At 37.5% G+C, this 17940-nt stretch overlaps 1 protein-coding gene across 3 annotated transcripts in view; it reads right to left on the reverse strand.

Annotated features, from left to right (window-relative positions):
• The window catches only part of FCHSD2 (FCH and double SH3 domains 2), a 294342-nt gene that overhangs the window by 55357 nt on the left and 221045 nt on the right, over positions 1-17940 (reverse strand). For 2 of the 3 annotated variants that reach the window (XM_022593750.3, XM_022593747.3), the window contains exon 10: positions 9185-9280. In XM_022593750.3, coding sequence (XP_022449458.1) covers positions 9185-9280 — 96 coding nt within the window. Of the gene's footprint in view, positions 1-7865; positions 7938-9184; positions 9281-17940 lie in introns of all 3 variants that reach the window. The other variant, XM_089915292.1, reaches the window with a different exon arrangement.

The following is a 17940-nucleotide window of genomic DNA, read 5'->3' on the forward strand; positions in this document are numbered from 1 at the left end:
TTCCCTGACCAGGGACTGAACCCAGGCCCTTGGCAGTGAAAGTGAGGAGTCCTAACCACTGGACCATCAGGGAATTCCCGCTCATTCCAATATATTCTTGATATATTAGTCTTTAAGTCATCTTAACTGTTTTGTCCTTAGAGAAAGATATGATTTCAGTTCATTTTAAGGTTAGCATAAGGGTATAGAAGGTTCAGACATATATCTGAGCCTGCACGCAGAAGGACAAAGTGAGTAGGGATAGAAAAGCTGATTTTCACACAAGAAACATAGTCATTATTTTTCAAGTCTGTAACCAAAATATAACCATTTGAAAGAGAGGAAAAGAGATGGTCATGTATGATGAATGAAAACCACTAACAGAGTAAAATACGAGCATTCCAATCCATTTTCAAGAAAGATAATGTTAGGGTTGTCATGCTAATATCGTACGCCAGGAACAATCTTATTAACCCTCATTCAAGGGATCTGCACTACTTGTTTACTGGTAGATAAGAGATGTATTGTGTTAAATATTTGATCCAACTTATTCTTTATGAAATTTAATACTACACTGTTAATTATTTTAAGAAAGTTAATTATTATTTGTTCTCAGAAGGACCTCTTCATGTAAAAAGCATCTGGATCTTCGTAGGCTATTATATTCTTAGCAGTCATGTTTATACAAGTTCACAGTCCTGTAATTTTGAAATCCAAAATGCTCTGAAAATCATTAAGTTTTTTTTCCTTTTCTTTTTGGTAAGTTTGGAGCTAAAATTTGAATTGAACTAAAGAGAGGTTATTTATAGTTTTTATTTATTTCATTTGATGTGAATATTCAAATGTTTTATTGCAAAGATGCTGTGTTTGATCACTGAGTACTTCCATACACTCTGCTCAGGGTGTTACACAGTATATGACAGATGGATTACCTTTCTAAAACCTGAAAGATTCCAAATTTTGAGACACACTGACTGAAAGCTTTTGATAGGAGATTGTGGATCTTTTATTTTTATTTTTTTTGCCACACTGCACAGTATGTGGAACTTTCCCAACCAGGGATCGAACCCTGTGCCCCTTGCAGTGAAAGTGCGGAGTCTCTACCACTGGACCACCAGGGAAGTCCGAGACCGTGGATCTTTAAGTCACATATTTTGTGGAGAGAAGTGTAGCAGTGTTCCTCATGAGACATAATTTAACTTATTCTGATTTAACTATGCTTGGATAGCAGCACTTTCACTTAGAAGAGAAGTGGCAACTCATCCGGATAACTGGGTTGAGTGTGCCTTGTCTCTCAGGGGAGTAAACTAGAAGACAATTAATGCTGCTTGAGCTTTTGAACATTTCTGGAAAACCTTGGACAACTGAGGAAGAGGATATACAATTACAGTAAGGCTGGGCTGAGGAACTAATGAGAACTCTGAAAAAGGAATACCCTTCTCTTGTCTTGGCTTAGAATACCAAACGTAAATCTGAAAGGAGAATATGTCCCTGACATGAAAACAAAAGACTACCAAAAAAACCTTGTGTCTGGTACTCTCTAGACGTATGTAGAGGCATGACTGGATGGAACAACCTCAGGAGGAGTATACCTTTAGTTTGGTAGCTCTAACAGAGACTTTGCTTTAAGAGCTATAATCACAAGGTATATTTTTTAAAAAAAGTGAACTTCCAGGCTCCTTGCATGTCAGTACGTTACCAAGGCATCTATGGAAAGCTCTGGATTCCTCTCAATGGCTAGAAAAGGCACCAGACTGGGAGAAAGATCTATTATATAGATGGTAAGTTTTCTGTGAAAAGTAAGTCCTTTTTGAAAGGCTCTAGAACTTAGGACAGACCCCTTTGAACACTTGACTGTAGGTACTGCTGATTCTAGAAAGTGACACGTCTATAATTAGGGTTTTCATTTTTGGATACTGTTGCCAGTATATGTACAAGATGATGGTACCTATTTACCCATCAGGAGGATTTTTCATAAATTCTCTATCACAATGCTTTCATGATGATGAGCCAATGCTATATGCAATATAAGATTCCCATCAACAGAAAGAGCCACTTGTAACAATGAGAATTTTCAGGTAAATTCTCTGCATGATATATTGACTCCATATAGTCTTTTATAGACAAGGGCATTTTTGCTAAATACTTATTTTTAAATAGATGCATAAAATGCCCCACATAAGTGAAACGTTATTGTGCAAAATCCTAATTGCAGCAAGTGGTCGTCTTAATATAACTGTTAATCTATAGAAGGCAGAATTAAATATCAGAACTAGCAGTTCAAATAACAGGAAAAGATCATATGTTGGAAATTTAATGTCAGCTCTTTTCTTTTATCATTATATGTGAAGTTCTTATTATTTGCAGTTCAGAGAAGGTAAAGAGGAAAAGGTCTTCTCATCCCCACCAGGAAGTTTGAGGGAAACGTTTCCTTAAGTTTTTCCTGCTTGTATAGGTCATACTTATCTAAGTTTTGTGGACGTGCATGTTTCTCGTATTATTTCCCATCCCAGATTGACCTTGTCCTTTTTCACAGGATGTGAGGAAATGCTCCCTAAGGGTACATATCACTAGTTCTGGTAATGGAAGGGAGACACATTGAGATGTATACAGGGCAGAGAGATGCTGAGCAAGGCAAGTCATGTTCTTATAAGAAGAATAAGAATGGACACTAATCGTTAGCTATTGGCTGCTCTTTATTCCATACAGATTGCCTTTTAGCCTTAAAAACTGCTGAGAGGTTGGTGAGTTATGCCTTGTAGAATAAAACAGGAGAGCAGAAATCCCAAGGGACTTTCAGTGATAGACTCAGTAAGGGAGTTGAGAACTGGGGGCCATGACTGCAATATTTTATAATCTTGGTAATGTCTTCTATATTTGATATTTTAGTATTTCTTATAGTAATTAGTGGCACAACCTAAAAAAATGAAATATGCCTGTCTTGTGGATAGAAAAAAAAAAAGGCTGTCAACATTTATTTTCTATCTACTATGTGCAAGGCACTGAGTCAAGTTTAATTTTCAAACTCAATAGAGTCATTTCATACAAGGAAGCTGAATCAGAGAGGTTAAATATATATAAATATGTAAATAAAAATAAACACATAACTTTTTTTTTTATTCCATATATATATGTGTTAGCATATGGTATTTGTTTTTCTCTTTCTGACTTACTTCACTCTGTGTGACAGACTCTAGGTCCATCGACCTCACTATAAATAACTCAATTTTGTTTCCTTTTATGGCTGAGTAATATTCCATTGTACATATGTACCACATCTTCTTTATCCATTCATCTGTCGATGGACACTTAGGTTGCTTCCATGTCCTGGCTATTGTAAATAGTGCTGCAATGAACATTGTGGTACATTTCTCTGTTTGAATTATGGTTTTCTCAGGGTATATGCCCAGTAGTGGGATTGCTGGGTCATATGGTAGTTCTATTTTTAGTTTTTTAAGGAACCTCCATACTGTTCTCCATAGAGGCTGTATCAATTTACATTCCCACCAACTGTGCAAGAGGGTTCCCTTTTCTCCACACCCGCTCCAGCATTTATTGTTTGTAGATTTTTTGATGATGGCCATTCTATCTGGTGTGAGGTGATACCTCTCTGTAGTTTTGATTTGCATTTCTCTAATGATTAATGATGTTGAGCATTCTTTCGTGTGTTTATGAAGAACCTAGGGGCAGGATGGGAATAAAGACGCAGACCTACTAGAGAATGGACTTGAGGACTCGGGGAGGGGGAAGGGTCAGCTGGGATGAAGTGAGAGAGTGGCATGGACTTATATATACTACCAAATGTAAAATAGACAGCTAGTGGGAAGCAGCCGCGTAGCACAGGGAGATCAGCTAGGTGCTTTGTGACCACCTAGAGGGGTGGGATAGGGAGGGTGGGAGGGAGGGAGACGCAAGAGGGGAGAGATATGGGGATATACGTATATGTATAGCTGATTCACTTTGTTATAAAGCAGAAACTAACACACCATTGTTAAGCAATTATACTCCAATAAAGATGTAAATAAATAAATAAACACAGCTAGCACACAGCACAGCCCATGATTTCTCATTGTACAACACCTGTATGAATCTCTAATACAAGTATGACCCATGTGACAGCTGAATGACTCTTCAACATAGAGAGCCTGATAAATGTAAATTCTCTCATTGAGACTTCCCTGGTGGTCCAGTGGTTAAGACCCTACGCTCCCAATGCAGGGGGCCTGGGTTCCATCCCTGGTCAGGGAACTAGATCCCGCATGCAGCAACTAAGAGCCCTCATGCCACAACTAAAAAAGATCCCACATGCCACAACAAAGATCCCACATGTGGCAACAAAGACCCAAAGCAGCCAAAAAAATAAAATAATAAAATTTAAAAAATTATTTTAAAAAAATTTTAGGCTACATTCCATATTCTTCTCAGAACAATCTTGTATTAAAAACTTTCAGTTCAGTGAAGAAAGGTGAACTTTACTATTTCTAGAAAGATTTTTGACTTTCTGGTATCATCTGATACCAGAAGATATAAAGAAGAATAAAGAAAGGATACTTTAGAAATCGGTAACTCTATATGGAAATACAGACATGGAAATATTTCAGTATTAACCATAAGCCAGCTACTAAATTACTACATCAGATGAAACTTGGCACTGATCACTGTCACTTGTAACCATCTTATGGTTAAACTAAGATTCCTAATTTAATTCTATGGCTGCACAGAATAGATAATTGTGACCTTATAAAATCATTTTGGCCAGTTCCTTTTGGTATATCATTCTAAAACATGACTCAAAATAATCATATATTAAAATAAAATGAAAAGGAATTTTGATTTACCAGCAGATAAAAAAAGATAAGCCACAAAAAGAAGAAGTGCAATAATTTCAACACTTAATTAAATTCCAGTGGTAATACTGTGACTGTATGTTTTCAACTGGACATTTTTGACTTTTGTAGGGAAAATACTGGAATTTGAAATGGGTTATATTAAAAAGTTTTTTAAAAAAATGTTAAGATAATATATGAAAACCTTCAGAAGAAAATTAAGTTAAATTTAATCATGGTGGTGACTTTAAAAGTCCTATGGCTTTCCTGAATGCATCTTACCTAAATCTAGATCAAATATTTATTGACTACTCATCTCTACATAAGGCAAGGGTATATACAAATTATACACAATAAATATCTATTGAGTGAAAAATGAATGTGTTAAATCCATAAGGAGTTCAAAGTTCCTAATATAAATTATAAAATCCAAAATAAAATTAAGGAACACTACTGTCCCGCAGGGGGAATCCATCTACAATTATCATATCACTGTCCTACTTGAAAACATTCCATAGTTCTCCATATACTACCATATGTAAAACTCATACACAAAATCTGGTTGCAACCTACATTTATGGTGTTGTTCAACACCTTCACCATACCAAACCTCCTTGCTATTTCAACAGGTGATGCACTTTCAAGCTTTTCTGGCTCCAACACTTATTAGCTGAGTGATCTTGAGCAAATTTCTTAACTATAGTTTCCTCAACTATAAAATGAGGATTAAAAAGAGAACCTAAAATATAGGATTGTTGAGAGGACTAAATGAGTTAATACAGGCAATGCAATTAGAAAAATATCTAGCATGAAACAAATCTTCAGTGAATTTCACCTATTATTTTCAATTGTTATTTTCACTTCCTGGCATGTTGTTTTTCAATCACTGCAAAGTAAATTTCAATTCATCTTCAAGATCTAATCCATACTAAGAAGACAAACAATCTGATAAAAAAAGACAAAAGATATGAATAGACATTTTACCAAAGTAAATATATGAATCACTAATAAGCTCATTAGAAGATACTCAACATCATCAGTCATTAGGTTAATGCAAATCAAAACCACAATGAAATACTATTTCACATCCTCTAGGATGGCTATAAGCAAAGAGATAGAGAGACAATAACAAATGGAAGTGAAGATGTGGAGAAACAAGAACCCATATACAATGGTAATGGAAACACAAAATGGTAGCCACTTTGTAATAGTTTGTCAATTTCTTAAAAAGTGAAACAAATTTACCATAAGACTCAGCAACTCAAGAGTATTGAAAACATATTCATACAAAGACTTGTACACAAATGTTAATATCGGCATTATTGATAATAGCCAAAAGTGGGTAACAACCTAAATGTCTATCACTGATGAACAGATAAACAAAATGTGGTATATTCATAACACTCTTCAGTAATTAAAAAGGTACAAACTACTGATACATTCTAAGACATAGATGAACCTCAAAAACATGCTAGGTGAAAGAAGCAAGACATAAGAGACCACATATTGTATGATTCAATTTACACGAAATTTCTAGAAAACGGAAACCTATAGAGAAAGAAAATAGACTAGAGGTTGCCTGGGCAGGGGATGGGAATAGGGATTAACAGTAAATGGACGTGAGGGATCTTACTGGGGTCAAGAAAATGTTCTAAAACTTACTTGTGATGATGGTTGTACAATTTGGTCAATTTACTAAAAATCAGTGAATAATATACTTGAAATGGGTGAATTATATGATATGTAAATATGCCTCAAAAAATTTGTAAAAAGATTATACTACATCAGGGCTTCCCTGGTAGCGCAGTGGTTGAGAGTCCGCCTGCCGATGCAGGGGACACGGGTTCGTGCCCTGGTCCGGGAAGATCCCACATGCCGCAGAGCGGCTGGGCCCGTGAGCCATGGCCGCTGAGCGTGCGCGTCCGGAGCCTGTGCTCCGCAACGGGAGAGGCCACAACAGCGAGAGGCCTGTGTACCGCAAAAAAAAAAAATTATACTACATCAGGATGCATTAACTGTATCCATCAATGGACAGCAGGAGCACTCTAACATATACAGCACTTGCCTCATTATATTGTACTTATTTGTGTACATGTCAGTGAGCTCATCTAGTCCAGGCTCTTAACATGTAATAGCTATCTTCAGCCTCTATCTGAACGACTGGCACTCAGATGCAGTAGGGACTCAGTGTCTGTTGAATTAAAATATGCTCCAAAATAGGATAGTAACAATAGCAATTTCAGAAATACGACAGAAGATAGTGGCAATTAGTGCTTCCTACATGCCCTGCATTTCCCCGGCAGGAGGAGTAAGTTAATGGGGCACTGACTGGCACTCTCCGTGACAGGCTTTTCCAAGAGGAAACCAGAAAAGCAAGTAAACAATGGTTCCATTCTCATATGAAAGAACAGTACTAGTCCATACTGAGTAAAAACAATTATTTGGGATTTTACTCTTTGTGAGCAGTAAGAATACTTAATCTACAACAAAACAAAAAGTACATACAACAAATTTTACAGGTAAAAACATTTTCAAAATGATTATTCTAAAGACTTTTTCAGTGGTTGACAATCTGGGATGATTTTTACAAATATGTGAGCATTTATCTTTTTCCATTATGACAAAATTAACTGCTCCCCAAGTGCTGAACATTTCTTCTTAGAAAACAGAGTAGCATGTGGAAAGAACATTAAACTGCAATCAAGACATTAATGTGTCATTAATTCACTGTATGACTCTGGACAAGTCTCTCTTCCTTTCTAGGCTTCAGTTTCCTCTTTAACAAAGGCAAGTTAGCTCTAAGGTTCTTTCCAGCACTCCTGCTGAGGAAAACTAAGGTGCTTCAGACAAGATGACAAATGAAAAGCTCAATCTTTTCACTATAAAGAGGAAAAGAAATCCCTAATTTATAAGGGAAAAACGGAAAGCCCCAGCTTATGCATTCAGTAGCCCCTTACACATATATTTATAACTTTCATTCCAATACCAGGTCCCACCCTTCATCAGCATGCAAACCCACACACCCCATCCCTCCCACCCTTGACCCACACCCCCATATACCTCAGCTATGGTCATTCTCAGAGCACTGACAGGGGAGAGCTCAATATCCACCAGCTGGGCAGCTTTTAAACTCTGCCCAGTACAGATTGCACAAGGACAGAAAACAGCATAGAGTTAGAATTTTAAGGCAAACAGGGACACACAGCTAAGAACATTTAGCACAGTGTTCAGAAACAATGAAGGATTTCAGGTTGTCATTGGGCTTTGGATGAGTGAGATGAGAGTCACTATTATTCTGATTTTCCTGAGGAAAATGGGCAAAGATAAAATAATCTCAAATTAGTCGCAATTTTAAGTCAAGCTTGGCAAACTTGTCCATACCCTGTATCCTCAGGACAATGTCTCCGAGTCATTCAGCAAAAGCTGGTCGATAAAAAAAGGCGCTACTATAAAGGGCAAGGGTTAATAAATCTAGAGGGAAACGCTGATTTCCTACATTTCTTTATATAGCCACTAACAGGGCTACTTAAAATTTAGTAGGAAAAGTAATGAAGATATCTCCAGCAAAGGTTTCTATTAAACTGATACCATTAAACTGATATCATAAACTCCCCTGGTTTTGATTCTAGGTTTACCAACAGACTTTACCAATACAACTTGACTTCCCTCTTGGTTTGCCTGCATTGAGAGAATGTGCTAGATATGCCAACATGTGCTTTCTCAACTTGTAGAAGTTAAATACCTTTTTAAAAATGTCATTAAATTAGTATTCTGGTTCTTTTTCTTTAATTAAAAAATGGCTATCATTTTTCATAGATTAAACTCAAGGATAAAAATGTATGATTAATGATTGTTTTTTAAACACTGCCAATTTGGCATCTGTGTTAATACTTTAACATTCTAAGAAATCTGAAAGGAATTATAAAGGGTCTATAATTTTTAATAAAACCAGTAAAAATATTTGTATGCATATATTCATTATTCTATTTATTAATTCTATTCTGGTTAAAACTTAACCACTGGTTTCTTTGGAAGGGTATGCATGTGAAGAATTTCATGAATAGAAAGTATGTAATTTACATTTGAATTGAAAAAAATTTATTGAGTATTTTTTTCTTTTTCCCTCAGTTCAGTTTTCAGATTTCCAGTAACTTGTTTTATGATTTAACCCTATTAAGCAGAAAGTTGTTAGCATAAAGATACTGGGCGTGTTAGTCACATTTTAGAAAGAAGAAATGTCACAGTTTCTCTGCATCCTCACAGTTTTGTTATAATATTGAGATACAGTCAGTTTTTGTCTGTCTATTCCAAGGATAGAAATTATTTAAGAACAAACATAGCTTAAAGACAAATGAAATGAAAATCTGGAATTTCCTTACAGTATCACTGTCACAAGGCTGGAACTGGAAGGGCTGGGGTTTGTGAAATACAGCATTCTCTTGTAAAAACAGCTGAAGATTATAGTCTCGTACCACCTAAAGAGAAAATAAAATATCTTTAAGTCTTTAATAAGGTTAAAATGTTCAATAATTGTGTTTTAAAGTTTAAGCTTTATTCTGCTGTTTTCCAAAAATGAGCAATCATCCAGTACTACGTGGTCAAAAAGAAATTATAATTACAATTTTTTTTTGTCATTTTAGATAATAGTTGTTATCCTTGTGTCCCATTTTCTCAAGAATCTAAGTATGGAAAGTACTAGTTTAGAAACTAGCCCAGATTTGGGGACTAGACAATGTGCACTACATTAAGACTACAAAAAGATGGCTATTACACAAAATGTTATTCTTTTGAACATGGGGTGGGGGTGTGGGGGTGTGGGGTGTGGGTGTGGGGGGGTGGGGGTGTGTTGGGGGTGGGGGGTGCAAATAGGGAAGCCCATTAGTTTGTCAGGTCTCTCCCAGTTCTAAAGTTTTGTAGGCCTCTTAAGTTTGCTTTATGGAGATTGCCATCTACTAGGAAACTGCCAAATAACCTTATACATAACACAAAATAGTATTTTTCCAGTACTTCTTGCCACCTTTTTAAGGAGGCTGTATTCTAATTACCATCTTAAAGCATACCAAGAAGACAGACTAGAAAGTAATTTATAGAGAAGGGGAATTCTAATACACATAAAGTAACAAAACAAATAGCACAGAAAGACAGTCATCTAAAAAGAATTCATTGTATTATATACTCTGGGAAAGAGTGGAAATCAGCAACATGTGATTGTGCAGAAACCCATTTTCTATTTTGCTACACTGCTTACCCTTAACTCTTCTTTCATTTGTAGTATATTACAGCTCATTAGCACCTCTGCCAGAGGACGGGCAGAAGAAAGAAAAGAAAAGTTTAAAGCAGCTCTGTGGCTATACTTTAGTAGTCCTGGGAAAAGAATTCATTCAGGAGATGGAGAAAGTAGGAGGTATATTCTGCATTTTATTTACCAGCACAACCCAATTCTCTATTGCTCCTCTGCACCCCCCACCCCCATTCAACAACCATTTACTGAGAGAGCTTACCAGGCCTAATGTTAAATGCAGCCAAGAGGGGGAATACACAGAGGAATAAATATGAATAAACAAAGTTAATATCTTCAAGGAATTTATAATCTAGAAACCGGGAGAACTAAACAGATCACACAATTAAAATACCCTATCAAAGTATGTAGAAGGTACTAGGAGAGCACAAAAGATGGTGCTATTTAATCCAGACTGAAGGGGAGGGATGGAGGAAGGAGTGGTTGAAAAAATATGGTCATGAAAGGCTGGCTGAATAAGCATATTCTCAAAGGGAAATGTGTTTTTTTCTTTTCCTGGATTCCAGTTTTAAGCTAGAGTAGCTGTGAAAGCTCTTTTTTATTCTTTTTTAAATTATTTATTTATTTATTTATTGGATGGTTGGTTGGTTGGTTGTGTTGGTTCTTCGTTGCTGCGCACGGACTTTCTCTAGTTGTGGAGAGTGGAGTCTACTCTTCGTTGCGGTGTGTGGGCTTCTCATTGAGGTAGTTTCTCTTGCTGCTGAGCATGGGCTCTAGGCCCGCAGGCTTCAGTAGTTGCAGCACGCGGGCTCTAGGGTGCGTGGGCTTCAGTAGTTGTAGCTTAGTTGCTCCGCAGCATATGGGATCTTCCAGGACCAGGGATCGAACACAGGACTGCGCCACCAGGGAAGTCCCCTGTGAAAGCTCTTGACACAGCCCTGAGACACAGCCTCTCTAGTCACCATGCAGAAAAAAGCTAAGATCATCCTTCTAGTTGCTAAACCTATCCTCTCAAGCACCACAAACCAAATTTCCTTTTCTTTCTTTCTTTCCTCTTTTTCTTTCTTTCAAGGGGGAAGTATCAACCTTTTTAAATTTTTAATTTTTTGTTACGGAACATTTCAAAGTAGAGAGAACAGAATAATGTATCCCCATGTACCTACCACCCAACTTCCAAAAACACAAGTTCTTGTTTCATCTATAAACCTACCTGCTCCTCCCCCACCCCAATTATATTGAAGCACATCCTAGACATATCATTTCATCTATAAATATTTCAGTGTAATGTCTAAAAGACAAAGACTTTAAAAAATATATCCATATTAAAATTTACAAAAAATATTATAAAACAACCAGTAAATGTTCAAATTTCTGTTCCATATTTTAAAGTTTTACAAATCGGGATCACAGTAAGGTTCCCACAGTGCAAATGGATGATGTTGCTTAGGTTTGTTTTCATATATAGGTTTCTTCCTCCATCTCCCTTAACCCCACCGCCCTGCAATTTGTTTGTTGAAGAAACTGAGCTTTTGTTTTGTAGAGTTTCCCACAGTCTAAGTTTTGTTGACTCCATCCTCGCAGTATTCTGTTTCTTGTGTGTCCTGTAAGTTGATGCTTCTTTGCGTTTAGGTTTTTGTTTTATTTTTATTTTTTGACAAGGTGGTGTTTACTTCTATGAAGAGGCTTGCCTCTGACTCGTCTCTTTTTGGTATTAACAGTTGTAGTGGGCTGAATGAATGGTGGCCCCCCAAAAGAGATGTCCACGTCCTAATCCCTGGAACTTGTGAATGTTACCTCATTTGGAAAAAGGCCCTTTGCAGATGTAATTGTTAAGGATTTTGAGATTAGGAAGTCATTCTGGATTCTGTGGTTGGGCCCTTAATCTAATGATAAGTGATGTCATTATAAAAGGCAAACAGAAGAAAACACAGACAGAAGAGGAGCCAATGAGACCAGAGGCAGAGACTGGAGTAATGTGACCACAAACCAAAAAATGTCTCAAGCTATGAGAAGCTGGAAGAGGTAAGAAACTGATTATCCTCTGAAGCCTTTGGAGGGAGTGCAGCCTTGCTGACACTTTCATTTCTGACTTTTGGCCTCCAGAACTCAGAGGGAATAAATTTCGGTCATTTTACGCCATCCAGTTTATGGTAATTTGTACAGCAGCCTAGGAAACTAATAGAACAGACCTATGATGATAAATGCCTAAACATATTAGGGGTTACAAAAACTAGAGATTTTTCTATTTTTTCTGTCACTTTTTCAAGGAATTCTATCATTCCTTTTTCATTTATTAGCTGGAATACTTCCATAAGAAAAACTTTCCAAGTCAATTATTTAGTTACCTTGAGGTACATTTTGTATAAGGCAGGATAAACATTTCCTCTTCCCTTTATTATCTAGTTTTCAAATTGAGCTGTTTCCCTAGCAACCTCCAAAGAATGACCAATTATAGCTTTAATAAATTATTATTATGAAGTCATGGATTTTAAAATATTTGATGTGTTTTAATCTACTGTTGTTATTATCATTATTGATGCTAAAATTATCCCATCTTTGGCTAGCAAGATCACATCCTGAGTCCCTTTGAGATGGGACTAGTAGTTTTTGATAATTTTGACAGTTTCCTTGCTTTCCATTATGACAAATTATTTAACATTTACCTTAAATATTTCATGTCCCAGATCTAGAATCAGTGCTATTTTCCCAAGAAGCACTGTTTTTATTTATTTACTTTTATTATTATTATTTTTAAGTGAGTAGGAGAAAGTACATAGAAAACAAGATCTGTACACTAGAGGTACTGGGTTAGTTACTGGTCTTCTGTCTCGAACAATTCATTTTGAAAGGAAGTTGCAAAGAGATCCTGTGCACCTCCCAATGTCGGTGTCTTGCATAAATATATAAACCAGGAAATCGACACTGGTACAAAGCATAAAGCTTATTTAGATTTCACCAGTTATATATGCACTCATTTTGGGGTGGTGTATGTGTAGAGGTCTATACAATTTTATCATATGTATAACTTCATGTAACCACTATCACAATCAAGATACTTAACTGAACCATCACCACATGACTCCCTTGTGCTACTCCATAATAGCTCCCTCTACTTTCCTCATCCCTAATTCCTGGCAATTGCTAATCTGTTCTCTATTTCTATAAATATGTTATTTCACAAATGTTACATAATGGAATCATGCACCATATATCTTTTCTTTTTTGGCCATGTGGCACGGCATGAGGGATCTTAGTTCCCTGACCAGGGATTGAACCCATGCCCCCTGCAGTGGAAGCACCAAGTCTTAACCACTGGAACACCAGGGAAGTCCCACCATATATCTTTTTGAGATTTCCATTTTCACTCAGCATAATTTCCTATAAGTTCATCCAATTTGTTGCATGTATCAACAGTTCACTCCTTTTTATTGTTGAGTAGTATTCCATAGTATGGAAGTACCACCATGTGTTTGATCCCTCACTCACTGAAGGTCATTTAAGCAGTTTCCAGTTTTTGGCTATTATGAATAAAGCATTTGTGTCCAAGTTTCTGTGTGAAAATAAATTTTCATTTTCTCTGGGATATATGTCCAATCTCTCTCTCTGTAAAGCTGTTACTGAAGTATAAGTGACATACAATAAACTGTACATATTTAAAGTGTATACTTTGGTAAGTCTTAACTTACCTATACACCTGTAAAGATATCACCACAATCAAGATAATGAACTTATCCCTCACCCTCAAAAGTTTCCTCATCCCCTTTGTAATCTTTCCCTCCAGTCCCTTCCTGCTCCCCTCTGTCATTCCTTGTGACAACTGAGGTCAGGCCTTAAGTCTCATTACTGATGTATCCTTCAGCAACTAGCACAGTGACTCTGTCTAAAGTAGCATTCAATAAACAGTTGTTAAAGAACACCTCTGTATCCATCACTGAGATTAAATAAAACATTACTATTACTGTCAAAATCTATATAACCTCTCCTTATTGCATTCCCACGTTCCTTCGAAAGGAACGTTCCTCAGCCTGTTTTTTTTTTTTTTTAATGTTTTTTAAGTGTTATCACTCCCACTCCCCAATCCAGGGAACCTTTCAAGACATTTTTCCCCTAATCTCCCTCTTTGATTAAATTTTAATACCACAAATATACTGTATATATGTTTATGTATTATGGAATGCTGTAATATCTAAGATTTTTTTGCAAATCACCCCTCAAAATCCAGAAGCAATTTTTACTCCCTTGGGGAATATCTGCCCTTCTGCAAATGCATGCTGCTCTAGATGTAACCACTCTACTGAATTTTACCAAGCTCCTCTTTTCTTTTTTCCTTTTAATAGTTACTACATATGATGTATCTCAAAATGATACTGTTTTCTTGGATATTTTTGAACACTGCATAAATGGCATCTTAGTGTGTGTATTCTTTTGCAAGTTGCTTTTTTTTTAAAATTGAAGTACAGCTAATTTACAATGTTGTGTTAATTTCAAGTGTAAAGCAAAGTGATTTAGCCATACACACACATGCACAAACACACACATATTCTTTTTCAGATTCTTTTCCATTATAGGTTACTACAAATACTGAGTATAGTTCCCTGTGCTATACTGTAGGTCCTTGTTGTGCAATTTGCTTTTTGCTCAATATTACATTTGTGAATCTCATCCATATTAATGCATGTGCCTGCAGAGCTTCCTTTTTTTTTTTTTTCGGTACGTGGGCCTCTCACTGTTGTGGCCTCTCCCGTTGCGGAGCACAGGCTCCGGACATGCAGGCTCAGCGGCCATGGCTCACTGGTCCAGCCGCTCCGCGGCATGTGGGATCTTCCCGGACCAGGGCACGAACCTGTGTCCCCTGCATCGGCAGGCAGACTCTCAACCACTGCGCCACCAGGGAAGCCCCAGAACTTCCATTTTTATTGCTATCTTGTATTCCATTATTCATCTTACTGTCAGTGGACAGCTGGGTTATTTCTAGCTTTTTCTAGTCTTATAAAGGAAGTTGCTATGAACATTCTTTCAAAAGTCTCCTGGTACCCATGTGCCAGAGGTTCTCTAGGTTATATTCCGAGCAGTAGAACTGCTGGGTCATAAGCTAAGTGCATCTTTAAATTGACTAGATAATGTCAAATGTTTTTATATTGGACGTATCAATCTGTACCCTTCGGGGCAGTGTAAGAGTTTCCGTTAATCCATATTCTCACCAACAGTCATTCCTGTCTGTTTTTGTCAATCTCATAAGTATAGAATAGAATCTCACGGTGATTTGAATTTCCATTTCTTTGATTAATAGTGAGTATAAGCGTCTGTATTAGTTTCCTAGGGCTGCCATAACAAAGTATCACAGATGAGGTGGCTTAAACAACATAAACTTGTTTCCTCACAGTTCTGGAGGCTAGAAGTCCAAGATCAAGGTGTTGGCAGGGTTGGTTTCTTCTGAGGGCCTCTTTCCTTGGCTTGTAGATGGTCATCTTTCCCTGGTGTCTTCATATGGTCTTCCCTCTGTGCCTGTTTGTGTTCTAACCTCCTCTTATAAGGACACCAGTCATGCTAGATTAGAGCTTGTCCATATGACCTCATTTTACCTTAATAACCTCTTTAAAGGCCCTATATCCAAAAACAGTCACAGTCTGAGGAACCAGAGGTTAGGACTTCAACATATGAATTTTAGGGGGACACAACCTAGGCCATAAAAACATCTTTTATTTATTTATTTATTTATTTATTTGCGGCTGTGTTGGGTCTTCGTTTCTGTGCGTGGGCTTTCTCTAGTTGCGGCTAGAGGGGGCCACTCTTCAACGCGGTGCGCGGGCCTCTCACTGTCGTGGCCTCTCTTGTTGCGGAGCACAAGCTCCAGACGCACAGGCTCAGTAGTTGTGGCTCACGGGCCTAGTTGCTCTGCGGCATGTGGGATCTTCCCAGACCAGGGCTCGTTCCCGTGTCCCCTGCACTGGCAGGCAGATTCTCAAGCACTGCGCCACCAGGGAAGCCCATACAAACGTCTTTTAATATGGTAATACCTATTTATGTTTTTTATTCTGTGGGACACATGTTGTATGATGTATCAGTACTTCATTCCTTTCTATGAACAAATAATATTCCATTGTATGGATATACTGTATTTTATTTATCTAATCATCAGTTGATTGACACAGGGTGTTTACAATTATTGGCTATTATGAATAACACTGCCGTGAACATTTCTGTACAAATTTTTGTTTAAACACTTTTTAAAAAAAATAAATTTATTTATTTATTTTTGGCTGTGTTGGGTCTTCGTTGCTGTGTACAAGCTTTCTTTAGTTGTGGTGAGTGGGGGCTACTCTTCATTGCAGTGTGCGGGCTTCTCATTGTCGTAGCTTCTCATTGTGGAGCACGGTCTCTAGGCACGCAGGCTTCAGTAGTTGTGGCACGTGGGCTCAGTAGTTGTGGCCTGCAGGCTCTAGAGCTCAGGTTCAGTAGTTGTAGCACACGGGCTTAGTTTTTCCATGGCATGTGGGATCTTCCCAGGCCAGGGCTCGAACCCATGTCCCTTGCATTGGCAGGCAGATTCTTAACCACTGCGCCACCAGGGAAGCCCTAAACACTTTTTTTCAGTTCTCTTAAAGTGGAAGTGCCGAGTCATATGGTAACTCTGTGTCTTATTATTTTTTTTGTGGTACGCGGGCCTCTCACTGTTGTGGCCTCTCCTGTTGCGGAGCACAGACTCCGGACGTGCAGGCTCAGTGGCCATATGGCCCACGGGCCTAGCCGCTCCGCGGCATGTGGGATTCTCCCGGACCGGGGCACAAACCTGTGTCCCCTGCATGTGTCTTACTTTTTAAGGAACTACCGAACTGTCTTCCACAGTGGCTGCACCATTTTACATTCCTACAAACGCTGTACGAGGGTTCTAATTTCTCCACATCCTTGCCAACACTTGCTATTGTGTGTGTATTTGTTTTTAAATACTAAAGTTATCCTACCAGGTGGGAAGTGGTATTTCATTGTGGTTTTGATTTGCATTTCTCTAATGACTAACAGTGCTGAGGATCTTTTCATGTGTACATTTTCATTGGAAAAATGTCTATTCAAGTCCTTTGTCCATTTTTAAATTGGGTCACTTGTCTTTTATGTGTTGAGTTGTAAAAGTTATTTATATATTCTGATTATTAAATTCCTATCAGACACATGATTTATAAATATTTTCTCCCATTCTATGGACTGTCTTTTTCACATTCTTGATAATGTTCTTTGATGCACAAAAACTTTTAATTTGATGAAGTTTAGTTATCTATCTTTTCTTTTATTGCTTGAGCTTTCATGTTAAATCTAAGAATACACTGGCAAAACCAATAAAGATTTACCTCTGTTCTCTTCTATAATTTTATAGTTTTAGGTTGTTGACCCATTTTGAGTTAATTTTTATATATGGAGTGAGGAAGGGGTTTAACTTTATTCTTTTGCATGTGGTTATCATGTTGTTTTAGCACCTCTTATTGGAGAGACTATTCCTTCTCTATCAAATGGCCTTGACAACCTTGTCGAAATCAATTAGCCACAGATGTTTGAGTTTATTTCTGGACTGTCAATTCTTACTGGTCTACATGTCTATCCTTATACTACTACCATACTATCTTGATTAGATTGCTTTGGGGAATATTGAAATATATATATTTTTAAATATTTATTTTTTTTTTAGGCTGAGCCAGGTCTTAGTTGTGGCACGCAGCATCTTCGTTGCAGCATGCATGAGGGATCCAGCTCCCCAGTCAAGGATGGAACCCGGGCCCCCTGCATTGGGAGCATGGAATCTAACCCACTGGACCACCAGGGAAGTCCCTGGGGAATACTGAAATATTAGTGATATGAAATCTTCCAATCCATAAACATTTATTATTTCCACTTATTTAGGTCTTC

This window comes from Delphinapterus leucas, chromosome 7 (assembly GCF_059928025.1).
Source record: "Delphinapterus leucas isolate spDelLeu-1000000601 "Yukka" chromosome 7, BTC_Dleu_Yukka2, whole genome shotgun sequence".
Classification (NCBI taxonomy): domain Eukaryota; kingdom Metazoa; phylum Chordata; class Mammalia; order Artiodactyla; family Monodontidae; genus Delphinapterus; species Delphinapterus leucas.